The 18,816-nt window shown below is 36.4% G+C and overlaps 1 protein-coding gene across 1 annotated transcript in view; it reads left to right on the forward strand.

Annotated features, from left to right (window-relative positions):
- BBS9 (Bardet-Biedl syndrome 9) overlaps positions 1–18,816 on the forward strand; it is a gene marked incomplete at both ends in the record, with an annotated part of 347,147 nt that overhangs the window by 81,356 nt on the left and 246,975 nt on the right. The window contains 2 exons of the mRNA XM_084230604.1: positions 8,703–8,886; positions 9,517–9,646. Coding sequence (XP_084086730.1) covers positions 8,703–8,886; positions 9,517–9,646 — 314 coding nt within the window. The remainder of the gene's footprint in view (positions 1–8,702; positions 8,887–9,516; positions 9,647–18,816) is intronic.

Below are 18,816 nucleotides of genomic sequence, written 5' to 3' on the forward strand. Positions count from 1 at the left end.
TCACTGGTGTAAGATGGTATCTCATGGTAGTTTTGATTTGCATTTCCCTGATGACAAGTGATGTTGAACATTTTTTCATATGCCTGTTGGCCATTTGCATTTCCTCTTCAGAGAAGTTTCTTTTTAGCTCTTCTGCCCATTTTTTGACTGGATTCTTTTCTTTGTTGTTGTTGAGTCTCATCAGCTCTTTGCAGATTTTTGTGATCAGTCCTTTATCATTAGTGTTGGGTGCAAAAATGTTCTCCCAGTTGGTGGGGTTTCTCTTTGTTTTTGTTATTGTCTCTTTTGCTGTGCAAAAGCTCTTTAATTTGATGTAGTCCCAGCTGTTTATCTTTGCCTTCACTATCACTGCTTTGGGTGATGTGTCTGTAAAGATGTCTTTGATGTGCAAATCACGTAGTGTTTTGCCTATATTTCCTTCTATATATTTTATGGTTTCAGGTCTTATGTCTAGTTCTTTAATCCATTTTGAGTTGATTTTTGTGTATGGTGTGAGGTAGTGGTCAAGCTTCATTCTTTTGCATGTAGCGACCCAGTTTTCCCAGCACCATTTATTGAACAAACTTTCTTTGCTCCAATGCATAGTCTTTGCTCCTTTGTCAAAGATTAGTTGACCATAAATCTGTGGGTTTATTTCTGGATTTTCTATTCGATTCCATTGGTCTGTATGTCTGTTCTTGTTCCAATACCATGCAGTTTTGATGATTATGGCTTTGTAGTATAGTTTGAAGTCTGGGAGTGTGATGCCTCCATTCCCTTCTTTTTTTTTCAGGAGAGCTTTGGCTATTCGGGGTTTTTTGTGATTCCATACGAATTTCATCAATAATTGTTCTATTTCTTTGAAGAATGACATTGAAATTTTGATTGGAATAGCATTGAATCTGTATATTGCTTTTGGAAGGATGGCCATTTTAATAATGTTTATTCTTCCAATCCATGAGCAGGGGATGTCTCTCCATTTCTTTGTGTCTTCTTCTATTTCTTTTAACAGTGTTTTATAGTTTTCTTTGTATAGGTCCTTTACCTCTTTTGTTAGATTTATTCCCAAATATTTGATTTTTTTTGTTTCAATAACAAAAGGGATGGTTTTTTTGATTTCTTCTTCTTCAGATTTATTGTTTGTGTATAGGAAGGCTACTGACTTTTGCGTGTTGATTTTGTATCCTGCCACTTTACTGAACTGATTGATGAGTTGAATTAGCTTTTCTGTGGAGTTTTTGGGGTTCTCTATGTATAATATCATATCGTCTGCAAATAGTGATAGTTTGACTTCTTCTTTTCCTATTTGGATTCCTTGGATGTCTTTCTCTTGTCTTATTGCCCTGGCTAGGACTTCCAGTATTATATTGAAAAGCAGTGGTGAGAGTGGACATCCTTGTCTTGTTCCAGATCTTAATGGAATTGCTTTCAGCTTTTCACCATTGAGAATGATACTGGCTGTTGGCTTGTCATAGATGGCCTTTATGATGTTGAGGTATGTTCCTTGTATCCCAAGAATTTCAAGGGCTTTTTATCATGAATGGGTGTTGTACTTTGTCGAAAGCTTTCTCAGCATCTATTGATATTATCATATGGTTTTTATATTTCTTTTTGTTGATGTGTTGGATAACGTTGATTGATTTTCGGATGTTAAACCATCCTTGTGTCCCTGGAATGAATCCTACTTGGTCGTGGTGAATTATCTTATGGATACATTGTTGGATTCTGATAGCTAAAATTTTATTGAGGATTTTTGCATCAGTGTTCATTAAGGAGATTGGCCTGTAGTTTTCCTTTTTTGTGTTGTCCTTGTTCGGTTTTGGTATTAGTGTAATGTTGGCTTCATAGAACGTGTTAGGTATTGTCCCTTCCTTCTCAATTTTTTGGAAGAGTTTGTGAAGGATAGGCACTAATTCTTCTCTGAATGTTTGGTAGAATTCATTTGTAAATCCATCAGGTCCTGGGCTTTTGTTTTTGGGGAGGTTTTTGATTACCATTTCAATTTCACTAATTGTAATTGGTCTGTTTAGGTGTTCTATTTCTTCTTTATCTAGCTTTGGGTGATTGTAGAGTTGTAGGAATTTGTCCATCTCCTCTAGATTGTTAAACTTGTTTCCATATAACTGTTCATAGTAGTTACTGATTATTCTTTTGATTTCTGCTGTGTCCGTTGTGATTTCTCCTCTTTCATTGATGATCCTGTTTATTTGTGCTTTCTCCCTTTTTTCCTTTGTGAGCCTGGCTAGGGGTTTGTCTATTTTATTGATTTTTTCAAAGAACCAGCTCTTGGTTTCATTGATCTTTTGGATTGTTTTTTTTAGTTTCAATTTCATTTATTTCTGCTTTGGTTTTTATTATTTCTTTTCTTCTACTGGTTTTGGGGTTTTTTTGTTGTTCTTTTTCTAGATCTTTGAGCTTCGAGATTAGGTTGTTTCTTTGCGTTCTTTCTTGTTTCTTGATGTGAGCTTCTATTGCTATATATTTTCCTCTTATTACTGCTTTTGCTGCATCCCATACATTTAGGATATTGGTGTCCTCCTTGTCGTTCAATTCAAAAAATTTTTTAATTTCTTCTTTGATCTCCTCATTAGTCCAATGGTCTTCCAGTAGTGTGGTTTTTAATCTCCATGAGGTAGGAAAGTTCCTTGCCTTCTTTTTATGGTTTATTTCTAGTTTGATGCCTTCATGGTCAGAAAAGATGGTTGATATGATTTCAATCTTGGTGTATCTGTTGATGTTTTTCTTGTGCCCCAGTATGTGATCGATCCTGGAGAATGATCCATGTGCGCTTGAGAAAAATGTGTACTCCGTTTTTCTGGGGTTTAGTGTTCTATAGATGTCTGTTAAGCCCAATTGCTCTAGGTCCTTATTTAGAGCTTTGGTTTCTTTACTTATTTTTTGTCTTGTTGATCTATCCATTGTTGATAGTAGTGTGTTGAAGTCTCCCACTACGTATGTGTTTTCTCTGATGTCTGTTTTCAGAGAGGACAACAGTTGTCTGATATATTTTGGTGCTCCTTCGTTTGGTGAGTATATGTTAATGAGTGTTATTTCTTCTTGAAGTGTTGTCCCCTTGATCATAATGTAGTGACCATTGGGGTCTCTTTTTATCTTTTTGAGTTTGAAATCTGTTTTATCTGATATAAGTATAGCTGTTCCTGCTTTCTTTTTTGGTCCATTTGATTGTAGGATTGTTTTCCATCCTTTAACTTTGAGCCTATTTTTATCTTTTGTAGCTAAATGTGTTTCCTGGAGACAGCAAAAGGTTGGGTTTTGTTTCTTAATCCAGGCTGCAACTCTGTGTCTTTTTATTGAAGAGTTTAGTCCATTTACATTTAGAGTTAATATTGCTATGTTAACATCTGTATTTGCCATTGTGTTTGTCTTTCCTTTGATTTTATTTATTTATTCTTTTAATAACTTTTTTTTTTTTTGGCCTTTCATTGTTATTCGTCCCTCTGAGGTTCTGGCTTTAGGAGTCCTTGTAGTATTTTTTGGAGTGGGGGTTTAGTTGCAATGAAATTCCGGAGTTTCTGTTTGTCTGGGAAGGTCCATATTCTTTCTTCAAAGAGGAAGGAGAGCTTTGCGGGATAGAGTATTCTTGGTTGGCATCTGTTTTCTTGGAGTCTGTTGACTATGTCCCTCCACTCTCTCCTTGCCCGTAGTGTTTCTTCGGAGAAGTCTGATGTCAGCCTGATTGGTTTTCCTTTGAATGTTATCTGTTTCTTCCCTCTTGCCAGCCTCATTATTTTTTCCTTGTCCTGGATTCTTGGGAGCTTTACTATTATGTGTCTTGCTGTATTTTTCCTTCCGTCGTGGAAGTTTGGTGTTCTTCTTGCTTCTTGTATATCAATTTTCAGCTCCTTCTTCACATTTGGGAAGTTCTCTTCAATTATCTCTTTGAATATTTTCTCTGTTCCTACATCTCTCTCCTCTCCTTCTGGTATTCCTATAACTCTTATATTTCCTTTCCTCATGGAGTCAGATAGTTCCCGAAGTCTTTCCTCGTTCTTTTTCCTTCGTACTTCTCTTTCCTTTTCTGTTTTGGTTCTTTTTATTTCTGTGTCTTCAAGATTACTTATTCGTTCTTCCATTTCATCTATTCTGCTTTCATTGCTTTTCCCAGAATTCTTTAGTTCTTCCATTAATTCTTTGATCTCCTGCATTTCTTTTACTTCCCTCTTTAGGGACTCAATTTCTTTCTTCTGACCATTGTTTTCCCTCTCTAGGGACTCAATTGCATTCTTCTGATCGTTGATTATTTTTCCCTTATCATTGTTTTCCTTTATGACTTCTGTCAGTTTTTTAATCACGGCAATTTTAAATTCTCTTTCTGGAAGGCTCAGAAATTCTTCCAAGTTATTGTCGTTGCAATCTGGGGGCTGGCTTTCTTTTTGTGGTGTGCTTTTTCTCTGGAGAGTTGCTAGGTTGCGTGTGGTTCTTCTCCTCCCTACTGTCTGTTTTCTAATTTGCCGTATGCGTTGGGACACTGTGTTGTTGGGACTGGCCGGCATCTTGGGTGGGCTTCTCTGCTCCCCTCTGGTTCCTCCAGGAGTCATCTGTCAGTTTCAAGCAGTCTTTACTGGAGAAAGGTCCCTGTTCTAAAATGCCAATGTGGGGACACACTCCCCTGTGCGCCTGGTCTGCCCCGGCGGTGGGTTCCTGCTCCCCCTCTGGGCTTGGACTGCAGGCCAGAGGGGGTCTGGCGTGGGCGAACTTCCCCCGCTCACCTCCGGCTCCTGAGGAAGCCTTCTGCAGGTAGTCTTTACTGAAGAAATGTCCCTGTTCTAAAATGGTGATGTGGGACACACTCCCTGCGCGTCTGGTCTCAGGCACACTCTTCTGCGCGCCTGGTCTGCCCCGGCTGTGGGTGCTCGCTCTCCCTGTGGGCTCAGACTACTTGTTCGGAAGGGTCCGGTGTGGGCTAACTCCCCAGCTGGCCACTAGCTCCTTCAGGAGCCTCTGCTGGCTTCAAGTCCCTAGGTGGTGCCAGAGATCTCTCCTAGAGCCCTTGGGGAGCTGATTTTCCACCCCGTGGGACAGGGAGCAGAGCGGGGATGGTAGGGTACACCTCAACGGCTTTGGGGTGTTGTGTCTGCCTTGTGCCCCACCGTCGTGGGGAACCCACGCCCCTAATTTCGTGCCCCGGGTCTCAGTTCCAAAGCCCTCAGTTCCAGGACGCGGGCTGTAGCCCAGATCAGTGGCGCGGGAATGGCGCCTTTTGAATCCCGCTTCCCTGCCTGGGCGCCTTGTTCCTGCTCACTCAGGGAGGGCCTCCGCGCGTCTCCCCGCAAGCCTAGGTCGCAGGCGCGGAGACCTGGGCAGCTGCGATCCGATCCGGATCAGCGCACAGCTTTCTGCGCAAGCTTACCGGGCGGCCGGGGCTGTGTGCTGGTGCTGGTCTCCTCCTGGGGGGCGGGGCTCTCTTTAATGGCGCCTGGAGCTCACCCCCGCGGCGGATCCTGCAGGGTTCTCCACAGCTCCCGTTCACGGGGTGTGGTGGCTGCAATAGTTCCTTTCCACTCACAGTCCCACTTGCTGCGTCTGTTTTTCTTGTTGGCCGTTTTGGTTTGTTGTTTCCCTCCTCTCTGCCGGTCGGAGAGTGCCGACTTTGTGGGCGGGGGAGGGGAGCAGGGTTCTGCGCTTGCCTCCCTTCTGGTCCTCTTTTATGGCAACTTTCTTCCTTGGGCAGTTTGCTGGAGTCGTCCGTTTATCTTCCGTGTCCCAGTTCTCACTGGGACCTGCCGCTTTTCCTCCCTATTAACTTTTTTTAATGGGAGATCTTACTCGCAGCATCTCCTCGCCGCCATGTTGCTCCGCCCCTCCTCATTTGTGTCACTTTTGAGTCAGTTTTAGTTGCTTCATTTTTCTCCTGTTTTTTTAACATGCTTGCTAGTTTTTTATTACATGCTAAATAGTCAATTTTATCTGGTTGGGTGCTAGATATTTTTGTATTCCTTTAACTGTTCTTTGATCTGGACACAGTTAAGTCACTTGGAAAAGTTTGGATCTTCTTAGGTCTTTTCTGCATTAAAGTTCTGTTTTGTGGGACCAGAGCAATGTTTATTTTGTGACTACTGCTGCCTACTCTTGAGGCAAGAGAGCTCTGCTAACTCCCTTTGAATTATAAGGTGTTTCAGTCTGACTGGTTGGGAACAGGCAGTATTCCAGGCCTCGTAGAGTGCTGGGCACTGCTACCTCTAATCTTTTTGGGTGGTTCTTTCCCTGGCCTGGTGTAGTTTCTTTGCATGTACTGATAAGTACTCAGCTGACTATTCAGGAGGATTCTTTGCAGATCTTAGAGTTCTCTGTTCTGCTCAGTCCACTTTGGCATACTTGCTGTGTTCTGAACCATAAGCTGCCTTGGATTCTCTGAATTCTCATGTTCCATTTCTTTAGCTAGGGGAATCTGCCATGCTTGGACTGGTGACCTCTTTCCTTACCATGGTCTGGAAACTTTTTTCATTATTGTTCTTGGTTCTTATGTTGTAAAATAACTGTCCTTGTTAGTGTGGATTTCTTTCTCAGCTCTCAATTCTATTCCATTGTTCTGTGTATTTTTATTAAAAAAATCTAACTGTTTTGATTATTGTTGCTTTATAGTATAATTTGAATTCTGGTCACATAATACATCCTTTCTTTTATTTTGTCAGGATTTCTCTGGTTATTTGGGGTCTTTGTGGGTCTATACAAATCTAAAATATTTGCTTTGTTTCCTTGAAGGAAACTAATGGGATTTTGTTAGGGATTGCATTAAATCTGTATATTGCTTTGGCATAAGGTGGTCATTTTATCAATGTTAGTTATTCTAATCACTGAGCATGGAATATATTTCTGTTTCCTGAGATCTCATTTTTTAAAAAAATGTCCTGTGGTTTTCCTTGAACAGGACTTTCACTTCCTTTGTTAATTCTAGGTGTTTAATTCTCTTTGAAGTGATTGTAAATTAATTTTTTTCTTGATTTCTTTTGCTTCCACTTCATTGTTTGTATATGAGAATGCAAATGGTATTTATTGTATATTGATTCTGTAACCCACTGCTTTACTGTGCTGATTCTTTCCACAAGTTTTTAGTAGAATTTTTAGGATTTTCTTTATATATTATGTCATATGCAAATAATGAGTTTTATTTCTTTTTTTCCTTGGATTCCATTTATTTATTTATTTATTTTCTAATTGCTCTAATTAGGACTTCTAATTACTTTGTTGCCTAATAGTGCTTATAGTGGGGGTATGCTTGTTTTGTATCTGATCTTACAGGAAAAGTTTTCATTTTTTCATCTTTGAATATGATGTTAGTTGTGGATTTGTCATATATGACCTTCATTCAGTAAACAAAAAACATATTGTTCTTTAGCTCCTTATGCCAGTCCCCAGATTCCTCTCCCTGTATTTTCTGTTTTTGGAGTCTCACTATTTCTAAGTGAGGTTTCTTTTCATTTTATGAAGCACCTTTAATATTTTTGACTTGGCCAGTTTAGAGGACGTGAATGCCTTCTACTATTTTTTGTCTGTGAAGCTCTTTATCCCTCCTTTAGTTTTGAGTTTTAGCCTAACTAGGTAGCAAATTCTTGATTAAAGATCTTTTCCTTTCAGGAATTTGATTATATAATGCCGTCCTCTTCTGGCTTGTAGGTTTGTCTGAGAAATTGAGTGATAGTGTTATGGGATTTCCCTTATATGTTCCTGATTGTTTTCAAGATTTCAAGATTTTCTCTTTATCTTCAATTTTGCCACTTTAATTTGTAGTATGTCTTGGTGTGAATCGGTATGATTTTTATGGTTTGGATCGCTTTGAACTTATTGTTTCTAGAAGTCTGTTTACTTCCTCAGTTTGGGATGTTACTGGCTAGTTTTTCTTCAAACATGTCTTCAAAGGATGTCTGTCTTTGTCTCTTTTCTTTATGGAACCCATATGATGCAAATGTAGTTCTGCCTTATACTGTCCTATAAGTCCCTTACGTTGTCTTCATTTCTTAAAATTCTTTTCTTTTTGTTGGTCTCTTTGCAGCCTTTCCCAATCCATTTGTTAAAAAAGACTATCTTTCCCCTATTATGTATTCTTGAAGACTTTGTCAAAGATCAATTGACTTTAAATGCATAGATTTCTTTCTGGGCTCTTTATTCTGTTCCATCTATGTATCTGTGTTTTATGCCAGTATTACATTGTTTTGATTACTGTAACTCTAGCATATTTTGAAATCAGGTAATATGGTGCTTCCAGGTTTGTTCATTTTGCTCAAGATTGCTTTGGCTATTTGGAATCTTTTGTGGCTCCATATGAATTTAGGATTATTTGTTTCTATTTCTGTGAAAAATATCATTGGAATTGTGATAGGGATTTGAGTAGGGGATGTTATAATATGGACATTTTAATGCTAATAATCCATGAACAGAGCATATACTTACATTTATTTTTGTCTTCAATTCCTTTCACCAATGTATACCTTTTCAATGTGCAGGTCTTTCACTTTCTTGTTTAAATTTATGTGAGGGTTTTTGAATCACTGATAAGCTAATATCCTTTAGTCAAAGATGGGGCAAAAATCTTTTTGTATTTATAATATGACAGAAATATGGTCATAGCAAAAGAAACAAAAGAAGTGAATGAAGATTAAGTAATCTGCTTTTGTTGTAAAGCATTTTCTTTATTGTATTGATATGAAAGTGACCAACATATTTTGTTTTTAGCAACCAAATTTATCCTGGGTTTTGCTTTGCAGGTGGATTGGACTCTCAATATTGGGGAGCAAGCCCTGGACATATGTATTGTCTCTTTTAATCAGTCAGCATCATCTGTTTTTGTTCTTGGTGAGAGAAACTTCTTTTGTCTGAAGGATAATGGACAAATTCGATTCATGAAGAAACTTGATAGTAGCCCAAGTTGTTTTCTCCCATATTGCTCAGGTGTGTAGAAAGATTTTCCTTTATTTTTTCCATGTCATATATATGAGATAAAGCAACACTTGCATGCATATATTTTAAACATGTAGGAAAATAATTTTATACTGAATATGTAATGAAATTTTAACTTTTACAGTTTGAATAAATTTGATATAAAGCACACATTTGGTTTTGTCAGTCATTGTACTCTGTATGACATGGCTTTTAGACTTGGCTTCCAGTTTACATCAATGCTTTCCAAAATGTAACTTCAAGATGCTTCCAAGAGAACATCAGACCCTTTTGTAATCATAATGAAGCGTAGCGATGTCTAATCGAATGACTTATCTGTAGTGAATGCCCAGTAAATCATTAGCTTACATGTATTAAAATATTAATAAGATTCAAATTTTTGAGATGAAATGCAAACATGTTGGCCACTATCTAGTTATAGTTTCCAACTATGTAAAATCATTTTCTTCTTCTTGATATTGGTAGTTTGAAGTTGAAAAATGTTTTATTAGTTAAAGTCTTTATGCATTAAGACCAAGATATTAGAATTAGTCTGTATCATTAATCTTTTAAAAGGGACATGATATAATTTTGCAAATGACTGTTTTCTTATTATTCTCTTTTTCTATCTTCAATCTGCAGTTTCTGAAGGAACAATAAATACTCTGATTGGAAACCATAATAGCATGCTGCATATTTATCAGGATGTGACACTGAAGTGGGCAACTCAGCTTCCTCACATTCCTGTAGTAGTACGAGTGGGCTGTTTGCAGTAAGTGATTTAACTTAATGTTTTTTTAAATGAGGATCTTAATCAAGGAATTCTCTAGAAGTTTTATGAAACAAATGGCAAGTGATTTCACTAAAAAGTGACAAGTGACCTTGTAGTATGAATATCAAAAATATAAATAATTTAAAATGAAACTTACTGGGAAAGGGTATTAAAAAGATTTAACTAACACTATTAATCATTTTTTTATTTAGTATCTTTTCTAAGAAATCTTTGGAAATTTAAAATTTTGAGAAAATGGTTTACCTGATAGGTTATTTTCTTTAAAATAGAAAAGAATTTCCTCAAGCATATAATGATCCCCTTTAGAGATTATTTATTGATAGACTGTGTTAATAGTACACTTCAGAGCTTGTTTCAGATCTTATTCTGTCCTGTAGTGTGGAATTGCTAATGACTAAGGTTTCAGACAGTTTTGATTTTTTTAAAAGATTTATTTATTTATGCATACAAGAGCTGGGGTACAGGCCAGAGATGCGGGGGGGTTGAGAGGATTCACCAGAGACAGAGGGGAGCAGAACAGGCAGACTGAAACACACTGCTGAAGGGAACAGTGGGAGAGACAGGAGAGGTCTGCTTCGCCATGTGGGTTGCTCCCTGGCCAGCCAGGGATTGAACTCGTGCTGCAGAGGCTGTGGATTGCTTCATAGTGTGGTGCTTAACCCCTTGCACCACCAGGGAGGTCCCAGTTTCGATTTTAAATAGGGTTACTTTGCATTTAAAATGAAAGACAAAATCCAAATCTTAAATTAAAAAATTATAAAAATAAGAGAATGAGAATTCTTAATTATGTTATTTTCTAGATCATCATTATAAAGGGCAAGATCCTAGTGAACTCTTTTGCATCTCAGATTATATTTAGTCATTGAAAATCTCAGTAACTGTATAAAAACACAACTTTCTTTAAAGTTTTATAGATGCCCAGGTCTATTCACTTATGCTCTTTTAGACCACTTGATTGCACATTTAAAAACCATATGTAAAATGACACTTATTGTATTTCATCACTACTATTAATACTCCCAAACTGAGAGGTTGAGATTGTAATATTATTGTTGATACTCAGAAAAGGACATTAATGTTTGTATTAATGGTTAATCTAAGGTCTAAATATTGGAAAAATGGAAACTGTTTTGGAAATATTTAATATTTTTAAAAGAAGTTTCTCATGTTTCATGAGAAAATATGCTCAAATAATAGTTATATACTTAACACAAATTTTAGTTATATATAAAATAATTTAAAATTTTGAGATTGATTTTTACCAGCAGATGGTTATTTTAGTTGAATGAAACCCTGAGACTCACCAACATTTTGCAACAGATTTACTTGGAAGGATTTAGGACAGTGAAAATACCTTGCCAACAAGGCAACATCAAGTATTTCTCTTCTGGGAGAGTAATTCTCACAGCAGTCCTTAGATCCATCCAAGAACTGTTCTTTTTGGCCCCACCAAGTGACAGCTGAGATATAAGAAGACAGTTTCATAGTTGTAGGTATGAGGCCTCTCTTGGCTTATAGTCTCCTTGCCCCTCAGGAGCCAATATCTTTATATACTCAAAAGTCATTGTGGTTGGTTTGTATGCTAGGGCACAGTAGAGTAATGGATAAATACCTTATTAAGAACATTTAGTTGAAATACTTATCTTGCACATATTTTATTCATAAGGGATGTGTCTATTCACCATATTCTGGGTAACTCGAAGACATGACTTCTGGGTAGATATTTATGGTTAATTTATCAGTAGTTTACAGTCCAGATGTAACTTACAAGCTAAGAATTTAATAGGAACTGAAATTGTTGAATAAAAAGCTGAATTTCTATATTGTATGAATAAAGATGCTTATATTCTAAAGTAGACTGTCACATCTAAACTTAGTTATTTCTGAGTGGTTTCCTATTTATCATAGTTGTTTCAAGATCATAATTATAAACATCTAAATGCAAATATTGCCATTAGTGTTTTCTACAGTTAATCAATATATAGCAATAAATTCTATTCAATGAGAGATTTTTCTTTTATATACTTTTGCAGAAAAGTTTGAAAGAATTTTATTTTAATTTTCATTAGATTTTAAAAGTGATTATTCCCACTCTAATAGCTCTAGCATATTTAGGAGTTATTATTTGAAATTAGAAACACTGAAATAATTTTGTTCTTGCTTTTATAATCTTGAGAGTTAAATTTTTTTTGGTAGAAGCTTTCTTTGTTAAATGTGTTTATTTGTAAAGGGAATTGCTGTTATTTTAATGTTTCTTTTCAATGAATATAAAATACTGGATTTTGGTCAATTTGATACAATTATACTTAATAACAGCATTTTAGTTGGAGACTAATATGTTTTATTTCCTACGCCCACCTACTTGGCAGTCAAAGTCCTCTTTACCTTGTTTACTATAAACCATTTCTAAATCTGTGCTTCCTTCTTTCTTTCCAGGATAAATAGCAGTTTCGATTTTAAATAGTGTTCTTTTTGTTCAGTTATTTAAATTTTTATGGATTAGACTGAAAATGTGAAATAAATATATAGGTTACAGAATCAGAAGAACCTGAATGTGATAATGTTTTGTATTGCTATTATTTTTTTCCCTAATGTCTTAATTGGTTCCCCTATATTCCTCCTATAAGTGAAACCATCCAATATTTTTCTTTTTCCTTCTGACTTATTTCACTGTGCATAATTCCTTCTTGCTCCATCCACATTGCTGTGAATGGCATGAGTTTATCTTTTTGGATTGCTGAATAGTATTCCATTGTGTATATATACTAATGTGGTGATCTTTAGATTTAATGTTGCTTGGATTTTATATTGATAGAACAAAAATTATGTTTAACCATGTGGTTGTCATGTGATCTGTCATTTGGTATGGCACTTTTATAAATTGCAGTATGACTACTCTGTTAAGTGTTTTATTCACTTGGAAAAGATATGTAGTAGTCATATAATTAAGATAAAAACTGTACCCTTATTGTTATTTGTTAGCTGGGGTGATCACTCTCAGAAAAATTCTGCTTATAGGGCCTCCCTGGTGGCGCAGCGGTTGAGCGCTGGGTTGCGAAACTGCCTGCAGCCTCTGCAGTGCCAGTTCGATCCCTGGCTGCTCCCTGACCACCGGAGGAGGGTCCTGCATGGCGCGCAGACCTCTCCTGCCACCCGCTGCTCCCCTCAGCAGTGTATTTTGGTCCTTCTGCCAGCTCTGCTCCCCGCTCTGGCTCTGGTGAATTCTCTCACCCTCCCGCGCTTCTGACTACCCAGTGCTTGTATAAATAAATAAATAAATCTTAAAAAAAAATTCTGCTTATAAAAGCTATAAATCTACTTGATTTTATGTTTTCATTATCATTATATTTTTATGTAATAATGTAAAACACAGAATCCTCCATTCTAATGAAAAGCTTAATAGTAATTACAGTACCAGATAGTTTATGTTCCATAGTAAATCTGTTTAATTTGTCTTCCAGAGATTTTAGAAACACTATATAGCCATGGATAAGGAGTTGCACTTAGAATGATAGTTGGATTTGTAATTTTCTGTTTTATCAATTAAATGTTTTAATGGTAGAATTATTCTTATTACCATGTGTTTCCACTGAAAAATTTCTTAATTTGCTTTTCTATTTATTTCTCTCTCTATATTTTACATCATTGTTCATTTTTGTACAGTTTGCTTTCTCAGCTCAGGTGTAGTCCATTTGAGAACTACAATCTTAAGGGAAGTTTACTACCTCAATAACAGTATGTTATTTAAAGTTATAATTGTAAACACCTGCAAACCCACAAAACAGAAGTCTACAGCAAAAATGATTTCTTTTGGAGTATGAGACTGAATGGTGGAAAGATCTGGATATGCTTTTTAAATATCTTTTAGAAAGGCTCAGGTATTCTAAAAATTAACTCTAGTCTTTGGAAAAATAACGATGGATGCTGCCAAGGCTTTTCCATTTAAATCTAAAATAGTTCAAACATAAAATAGACTTAAACATAAATACTGTAGAATGAATGAAAAGTGAATGATAAATGGCTATTTTAATTAAGAAAAATAATATAAAATTATTCATTTTTCTTTTTATGTAGTCAAGTGTAAACTAGAAATTTCTAGTATTTTATTATTCAAAATAGGATGAAAGAAAGTACCATTTGCTTCAGGATGTAGCATTTCAAAACACTACCTTTTGGGCCTCCCTGGTGATGCAGCGGTTGAGTGCTGGGCTGTGAAGCTCTGCAGCGCTGGTTCGATCCCCCGCTGCCAGGTGAGGGTCCCACATGGCGCGCAGACCTCTCCTGCCACCCGCTGCTCCCCTCAGCAGTGTACTTCAAAACTCTGCCTGCTCTGCTCTCCCTTCTGGCTCCGGTGAATTCTCTCACCCTCCCAACCCGCGCTTCTGACTGTACCCAGTGCTTGTATAAATAAATAAATCTTTCAAAAAAAAAAAACAAAAAACTCTACCTTTTATCTTTCACTTATATTCTTTTCAAGAGCAATTTTTTCTTCTCTTCTTATTCCACCTTGTTACCTTTATATTTTGAGTGAGTAGGTACAGTTCATATTAATTGAACACTCATATGAATTGAGGAAAAAAAATTCTCCACCTGTACACCTATGTTTATTGCAGCACTATTTACAATAGGTAAAACCTGGAAACAACCCAATGCTCAAAAATAGATGACTGGATCAAGAAGATGTGGTATATATACACAATGGAATATTATTCAGCAATCAAAAAAGATAAACTCATGCCATTTGCAGCAACGTGGATGGAACTAGAAGGAATTATGCTCAGTGAAATAAGCCAGAAGGAAAAGGAAAAATATCGGATGGTTTCACTTATAGCAGGAATATAGGAAAACCAAATAAGACATCAGTGTAAAAAAAAATAACAGTATGAAATACAACAAAGCAAAAACGGACAATTATAAATCAGAGACATACTGCAGGGGAGGGGGAGGGCGACGAATCAGAGGGAGGGAGGTAGGAGCACAGGGGTCTGAGGTGATGGTGCACAGGTGCATTGGTGAAGGAAACTCTGTGGCGACTACACCTGAGGGGTTGGGGGGAAGCAAATATTGTTAAAAATGAACAATGATGTAAAAAAAAATGAAAAAAATTAAAGAAACTATTTTAACCACAAAAAACAAACAAACCCCAACCCCCCCCCCAAAAAAAAAATTCTCTACTTTTCAGTATTTCAACTAGGCTCATACTGTGTAAATGTAGTGTGGGACTCAAAGTGTGTGAATGGGCATGGGGCAGGTTTAGTTTCTATGGAAATAATATCCACAGTACTTAAAGTTTAGTGGAAACAAAAAATTAAAGCTCAGTCACATTGGGAATAATGGAGAGATGCAATTGGAAAAGTTATTTCACCCCTTTTTCAACTTCTGCAGGCATCCAGAAGGCAGGAAATGCTTTTTTCCTCCATTGCATCTATTGTTCTTTAGGGTAACTTAAATCACTGCAACTACTGCAATCATTAAAGCATCACTATATAAAAATGGCTGAATTTTGAGCTTATTGCGTAGTTTTATGGAAAGAAGATTACAAAAATCAAAGTTATAGTTTGTTGAAAGACTTGCTCTTTAGTTTTTAGTTTTTTATTTTTATTATTTTTTTGTGTGTAGTATACTGTTATGATAGAAGTAATGCCCATTCTCTAAGATTGGACCAAATTTTCCTTATTTGAGTTGGTATAGACAATTTATAATGACTAAGAATTAAACATAGAGATTTCATTATGTAGCATGTAAATGAGTTTTTGAGTGATGTATATAATATGCATTTTTTTTATTCTCCCCCCCACAGCTTTCTTAGAAATGGAAATATGTATTGTTATTTTTTGCATGAAATTTACTTTTAAGGAAGTAGTTAAAATAAAGGTTATAGGTGCCAATATACCATTTTTGGAGTTTAAAATTTATAAAAAATAGGGTACTGAGCAAATAAATTCTTTAACATGAAATATAATAGTTTTATTTATTGCCTGTTTAAAGACAGATATCATAAATTTTTGGTTTGTTGCTGTTTTGGCAACAAACAGAATTTTTGCTTGCAAGTACAGAATTTAGTTATTGCATTCTTGTCTTTAAAATTGTATTTTTTTTTAGTTAACATTGGTTTACAACACTGTATGTGATTTAGAGGTATAGCTTTACATTTCTTCAGCTGTTCATTGCCATACCATACCCTCCCACAAGGCACTCAGCCCTCCTCTGCAGTCCGTTGGATGCCCTCCTTCCTTTGCCCTCCAGTTTCTCCCTCTCCCCCTGGTACCATCAATTATACAGTTAGATTTCTAGGGTTTGTTTTTGTTTAGTTTTCTCTGTTCCTTTTTATTGTTCCTCTGTATTCCACATGTGAGTGAAATGATGTGTTGTCTTTCTCCGTATGACTTAATTTACTTAGCGTAACCCCTTTCAATTCCATCCATATTTCCAAGAATGGCAACGGCAAGATTTCACTTATTTTTAGGCCTGAGTAGCAATTCATAGTGTGTGTGTGTACACATAACCACATCATTTGCTGTTGGGTACTTTGATTGTTTCTAGAACTTGCCTACTATAAATAGTGCTGCAGTGAATATACCAGTGCAAATATCCCTTTGAATAAGTGTTTTGGCGTTCTTTAGGTAGATACCTAGGAATAGAAATGCTGGATCATATGTTAGATCTATTTTTAATATTTTGAGAAACTTCCATATTGTTTTTGGTCAAACCTGGACTAATCTACATTCCTACCAACATGTACAAGGGTTTTTTTCCCTCCGCATCTTTGCCAACACTTTTTGTATCTGGTCTTTTCTTTCTTTTTTTTTTTAAATGGGCCATTCTCAAAGTTGTGAGGTCATGTTTAATTGTGAATTTCATTTTCATTTCCCTGATAACAAGTGACGATGAAGAATTTTATTTTATGTGCTTATTGACTGCTTTCTTTGGAAAAGCTTCAATTTAACTCTTGCCCATTTTTGTATTGGGTTATTTGTAATCTTTTTGTTGAGATAGATGAGTTCTTTGTAAATTTTGGGTATTAGCCCCATGTTGTATATATGATGCATAAATATTTTCTCTCACTTAGTAGGGGATCTCTTCATTTTAACGATAGTTTCTTTTGTTCTGCAGAATCTTTTTGGTGTGATGTGGTCCCATTTGATTATTTAGCTTTTGTTTTCCTTGCAATTGGAGTTAAGTCTCCAAAGACATCCCTGTAGCCAATGTCAAGGAATGCTTTGCCTATGTTTTCTTTTTTTAAAAATTTATTTTACTTATACAAGAGCTAGGGTACAGGCCAGATGTGCAGGCGGGGGGTGGGGTGGGGTGGGGCAGTAGTGAGAGGATTCACCAGAGACAGAGCCGGGAACAGAACAGGCAGACTGATGAAATACACTGCTGAGGGGAGCAGTGGGCGAGACAGGAGAGGTCTGTGCGCCATATGGGACCATTGCCGGCCCGCCGGGATCAGACCTGCGCTGCAGAGGCTGAGGACAGCTTCACAGAGCTTCGGGGGTGGGGGGGGTCTGCTTTGCCTATGTTTTCTTCTGTTTATTTTATGGTTTCTGAACTTATAGCCAAGTCTTTAATCCATTTTGAATTAATTTTTGTGTATGGAGTGAGACTGTAGTCTAGCTAGAGGTTTTTTGATTTTGTTTATCCTTTCGAAGGACCAGCTCTTGATTTAATTGGTCTTTTGTCTTGCCTTTTTGTTTCTCTCTTATTTCCACTCTAGATTATTTCCTCCTTATACTAGCCTTCAGTTTCATTTGTTCTTTTTCTTTTCTTTGAACATTAGGTTAATTATTTGTGATCTTTCTTGTTCTTGAGAGAGACATGTGTTACTATTAAATTTCCTCTTACATTGTTTTTGCTACATCCTCTAGATTCTGGTAGCTTATGTCATAATTTTCATTTGTATCTGATTATTTTTAAATTTATCCTTTGAATTCCTTGTTAATCCAGTTGTCATTCAATGGTATGTTTTTTTGTCTCATCACAGTAGAGGTTTTTCACACTTTCTTTTAGTGGTTGAGTTCTAGTTTCTCCATTGTGGTCAGGGAAAACAGTTGATCTGATTCAGTCTTCATGACATCATTGACAGTAATTTTGTGACCCAACATTAATCTGTCTTTCACAGTGTTCCATGTGCACTTGAGAAGAACGTATACTTGGCTTATTTGTGGTGCAGTGCCTTATACATTTCTCTTAAGTCCATGTGGTCTAATTTCTAATTTTAGGGTATTATTTACTTGTTGATTTTCTGTCTGGTGATTATATCCATTGAGGCAAGTCAGTTATTAAAGTCCTTTCTTGTGTTGCTGCCATGTCTGATTTTAGATTTGCTAGTAGTTGCCACATATATTTTGATGCTCATTTTTCGCATATATATTTGACAAGTGTTACCTCTTCTTGATCTATTGATCCCTTAATCGTTATATATCATCCATGGCTATTTTTTCATTTTGATTGATACAACTATTTTGATTAAGGAATGGCTATCCCAGTTGCTTGCAGAATTGTTTTCTAAACATTTACTTTGAACTTACATTTATCTTTGTATCTTAGATAGATCTCCTTTAGACAGCAGAAAGTTGGGCTTTTTTTTCCTGATCCAGTAAGCCACTCTACCTTTTCATTGATTATTGCAATACATTTGCATTTTAGGATAATTATTGATGTATGGGTATTTGTTACTGCCAGTTTGTCTTTAGTTCCTGGTTCTCAGATAGTGAATTCTCTATTTTTAATCCACAAAATCATTATTTCATGGCTAGTTTTTCCTTCAGTTATTCATCTTAACTCACTTTTCTCTTTCTTCATTACTTAGTGTCTAAAAAGTGTTTTTTAAAGAAAAGTTAAAGTTTTGTTAATATCAGAATAAATCTTTTCCAGGTTGCTTTTGCTATAATTGTTTTTTTTTTGCTATAATTTCAAAATATCTTTTTAAAAAAGATTTATTTATTTATTTTTATACAAGAGTTGGGGCACAGGCCAGATGTGTGGGAGGGTGAGAGGATTCACCAGAGGCAGAGCAGGGTGAAGAACAGGCAGACGACTGAAATACACTGCTGAGGGGAGCAGCAGGTGCAACAGGAGAGGTCTGCCACACCATGTGGGAATCTCCCTGGCCAGCTGGAAATCGAACACACACTGCAGAGGCTGCG

The sequence above is a fragment of the Talpa europaea genome (assembly GCF_964194135.1).
Source record: "Talpa europaea genome assembly, chromosome: 3".
NCBI classification, from domain to species: Eukaryota; Metazoa; Chordata; class Mammalia; order Eulipotyphla; family Talpidae; genus Talpa; species Talpa europaea.